Source organism: Diabrotica undecimpunctata, chromosome 10, assembly GCF_040954645.1.
Source record: "Diabrotica undecimpunctata isolate CICGRU chromosome 10, icDiaUnde3, whole genome shotgun sequence".
In the NCBI taxonomy this organism is placed as follows: Eukaryota; Metazoa; Arthropoda; class Insecta; order Coleoptera; family Chrysomelidae; genus Diabrotica; species Diabrotica undecimpunctata.
Window position 1 is genome coordinate 63,238,014 of NC_092812.1, and position 3,456 is coordinate 63,241,469.

General features: G+C 33.9%; 1 protein-coding gene across 1 annotated transcript; it reads left to right on the forward strand.

Annotated features, from left to right (window-relative positions):
* The first annotated feature begins 399 nt into the window (after positions 1-399).
* On the forward strand, positions 400-720 carry LOC140451736 (protein FAM200C-like). Its single transcript, XM_072545579.1, has one exon. The coding sequence runs from the start codon at positions 400-402 to the stop codon at positions 718-720; it is 321 nt and encodes a 106-aa protein (XP_072401680.1).
* Positions 721-3,456: the final 2,736 nt, after the last annotated feature.

Below are 3,456 nucleotides of genomic sequence, written 5' to 3' on the forward strand. Positions count from 1 at the left end.
TTTTTAAATAACCGTGGAAGTTACTATATTAGAAATATATACAAAACTATATACAAAAGAACATACCAAGACGAATTCCTTAATTACGGTTTTACACAAATAGAATACAATAAAGCCACAGTGTGTTGTATGTATGAAGGTACTGACTTCAGAATCTTTCAAAAAAAGTCAATTGAAGAAATATTTAGATAAATTGCATTCACACCTATCTTCCAAACCACAAAATCCTTTGCAAATTTAGAAATCTCTGTTAAAAGACAAAGATTGAATAGCAACTTGTTTGGTACATTTGATCAGCGTTCAGCATCAAGGGCTAGCTTTGAAGTAGCCTGGTTGATTGCTCGAAATAGGAAACCATACACTATTGGTGAACATTTGGTTAAATCAACTGCTGTAAAAATGGCAGAGATTATGTGTGGTCAAAAAGAAGGGAAGAAACTGAATTCAGTGCCCTTGTCTGCGAGAATTGTGAAAGAACGAATTTCTATGTTAGCAGAAAATGTCAAGGAACAGGTTATTTTCGCATTAAAACAGGCTAAATATTTTGCTATTCTCCTTGATAAGACAACCGATTTTAGTAGCAATTCACAGATAATGGTATATATTCGCCACAAAGGTGCAGATAATTTTGAAGAGGAATTGCTGTTTTATTCTCCTCTCGAGTTGAAATCTCGTGGAATTGATGTCTACAATAAAGTAAATGAATACTTCAATGCGTAAAGTATGGGAAAACTGTATTTCTGTATCTTTGGATGGAGCTCCAGCTATGCTGGGTCATATGAACGGTTTTTCGGCTATCGTAAAATAAATAACCTAAATATTGAAGTTACTCACTGTATGATCCATCACCAGGACCTTATGGTCAAATATTTAGAACCTACACTGGAAGCAGTCATGAAAGATGTCATCAAGATTGTAAATTTTATCAAGGGACATGCACTAAACACGCGGCTATTTCGTGAATTATGTCAGGACGGTGAAGCTGAATATACGGACCTACTTTATTATACAGAAGTCTCGCGGAAATGTACTAAATCGAGTATGGACTCTCAAAACTGAAGTCGAAATTTTTATGGTTGATCAAAAAAATATTCTCGCAGATAAGTTTAAAAACTCTTCCTGGGTTGCGCATCTCGCATATTTAGCGGACATTTTTGAGTGTATAAATATATTAAAGAAAGAATTGCAAGGAAGGAGAAAGTAAAACTGAACAAGATAGCTTCTTTTTCAAGGTTAGTTTTGTTTTTGGAAGATTGCGAAAATATTACTTTTGCTGACATCAATGATACAATTGTAAGACATCTTATCAAACTCAAAACCACAGTGGGCTCAACGAGTCTCCTTGAAATAGGTCCTGGTTGAATATTTCCAGTTTCGATATTGTTTTCACCAGGTATTTGGAGGTGAATTTTTGTCTTCCAATCTGACATTATATGTTTTAAAAAGGTCACTTTGTTATCATCGACTTTATATATTTTTAATATATCTACAAGCTATTCATGCGGCACTGAATCAAACGCTTTCTGGTAGTCGATGAAAGCAGTAAAGAGATTCCTTTTTTGCTATATGCCTGGTTAGAAATGACAGAGTCGATGAGAAGTTGATCTATGCAGCCCATAGAACCCATAGCGCACTCTTCCTGTTGAGGCTCTATGATATTGTTTAGAGCACAGTGTTGGTAGATACGCCGGGCTACACAAGATGTGAGTAATTTATACAGAGTTGGAAGACAAGTAATTGGGCCATACTTAGTTGGATCTTGGGTGTTATTTTGATATTTTGGCATTAAATAAGTTGTTCCTTGGGTTAAGAAAGATGGTATTTCCTGCGGATTAGAAATACATACTATGATTAATTAATGCTGATAAGCACTCAATGAATACTCCAGAACTTCTGCCAGAAGTGCTGAATGCCGTCTGGTCCAGGAGATTTCCAGTTATGAAGCTCTTTGATAATATTTGAAACTTCTTTAGTAGTACAGGGTTCGTAGGGAGCAGTAACGTGGTGTTGGCAGTTGTGCGCCGTATCTTCGATCCATCCAGCATTGGTGTTAAGAGCAGCTGGTGTGGAAAGTTGATTTCCCCAAAACTCATGGATTTGTTCTTGGCTTGGGTACGATATATTGGCACTTTCTGCAGTAGAATTGAGTTTTCGATAGAAGGCCTTCTAGGCATTCTCAAAAAGCATATTGTCGGATTTTCGTTTGTTACTAATTTTGTATCTCCTTAGTCGGCCTGAGTAAACGGAAAGTTTTTGTTTCTCCATTATTATTATTATCCAGATTTAGCCATACGGCTCACACTCCCTCTAAGGGGAAAATTCACTCATCCCAGATACCTACGGTATCAAAAGGATTGAGCTCTGGTGGGACTCTTTCCATGTTATCGAGTCCTAGGTGACTTGGTATGTCGGTGTATCTCCCAAAAATTTTCGTACGCATCTGGATATTATTATTATTATTATAATTTGTTACAGTACCCCAAATTGTCAAGCCTCAATTGTGCCCCAATGAGTTTCAATTTGTTATATACAGTAAAAAAAAGTCATCTAATAATACAAGAAAAATATATGAATTACAAAATAACAAGAATAGAAATTATCATTTACTTATATTTTCTGTGGAGGCGAATTTTTTTCCCCAACTGTATATTACATAATTACTATTGATAAATTTAGTAAATCATGTTTAAATTAAAGTTTTAGTTATTGTTTTCTTTTCAAAATTATCATGGGGGCTATATGAAAGACGCTAAAAAGAGGCGATTTCGTTTTTTTTTTGCTCTTCACCATCGGGTAATATCAACTTCAGAAAAATATTTTGGGTAATGATTGAAAAAGTTCCCCGACCGCTGATTTAATTTAATATACTTTTGGATTTTAGTTTATAAACACCACTTAAATTCTGCTTTTGTATTAGGTTCTTTAATAACTATCACTCCATGGTTTAGTTAATAATTTTGTAAACATAATAATACTCACAAACTAAAATCCACTTTCATCTTAAACTAACACACTGTAGTTTATGACAGTTTTTTTGGAATTACCTTCGAAGTTTACATTAGTGCTTATGAATCTGTCAGCACATAAGAATAGACATAATTATATACGTACATTTGGAGTTTTATGATCTAGGCTGACAAAGTAACCAATGACATGGTATTTATTATCTTTCACACTTAAGAATCTAATTTCCGTTTACACAAACTCGTTGTGCCTTGTTTATCACTTTAAGATGACTTCTACAAATACTGATCAATTTAATAGTAACAATTTTTATAATTTATTTTATTTAAAGAAAAAGAAAACAGATTTTAAACATAATGAAGCTTCAGCAGATATAATTATTCGGCATTCGATTGTTTTTTTTTTATTTAGAAACAACATATAATCCACATCAACCACGCAGGGTTATTAGTGGAGTAACGTACACAAGAGTTCATTTTATTTCCACTAAAT

What these genes read in the sequence shown, in the direction of transcription:
- LOC140451736 (XM_072545579.1), top strand. Translation starts at nt 400, where the DNA reads ATGGCAGAGATTATGTGTGGTCAAAAAGAAGGGAAGAAACTGAATTCA.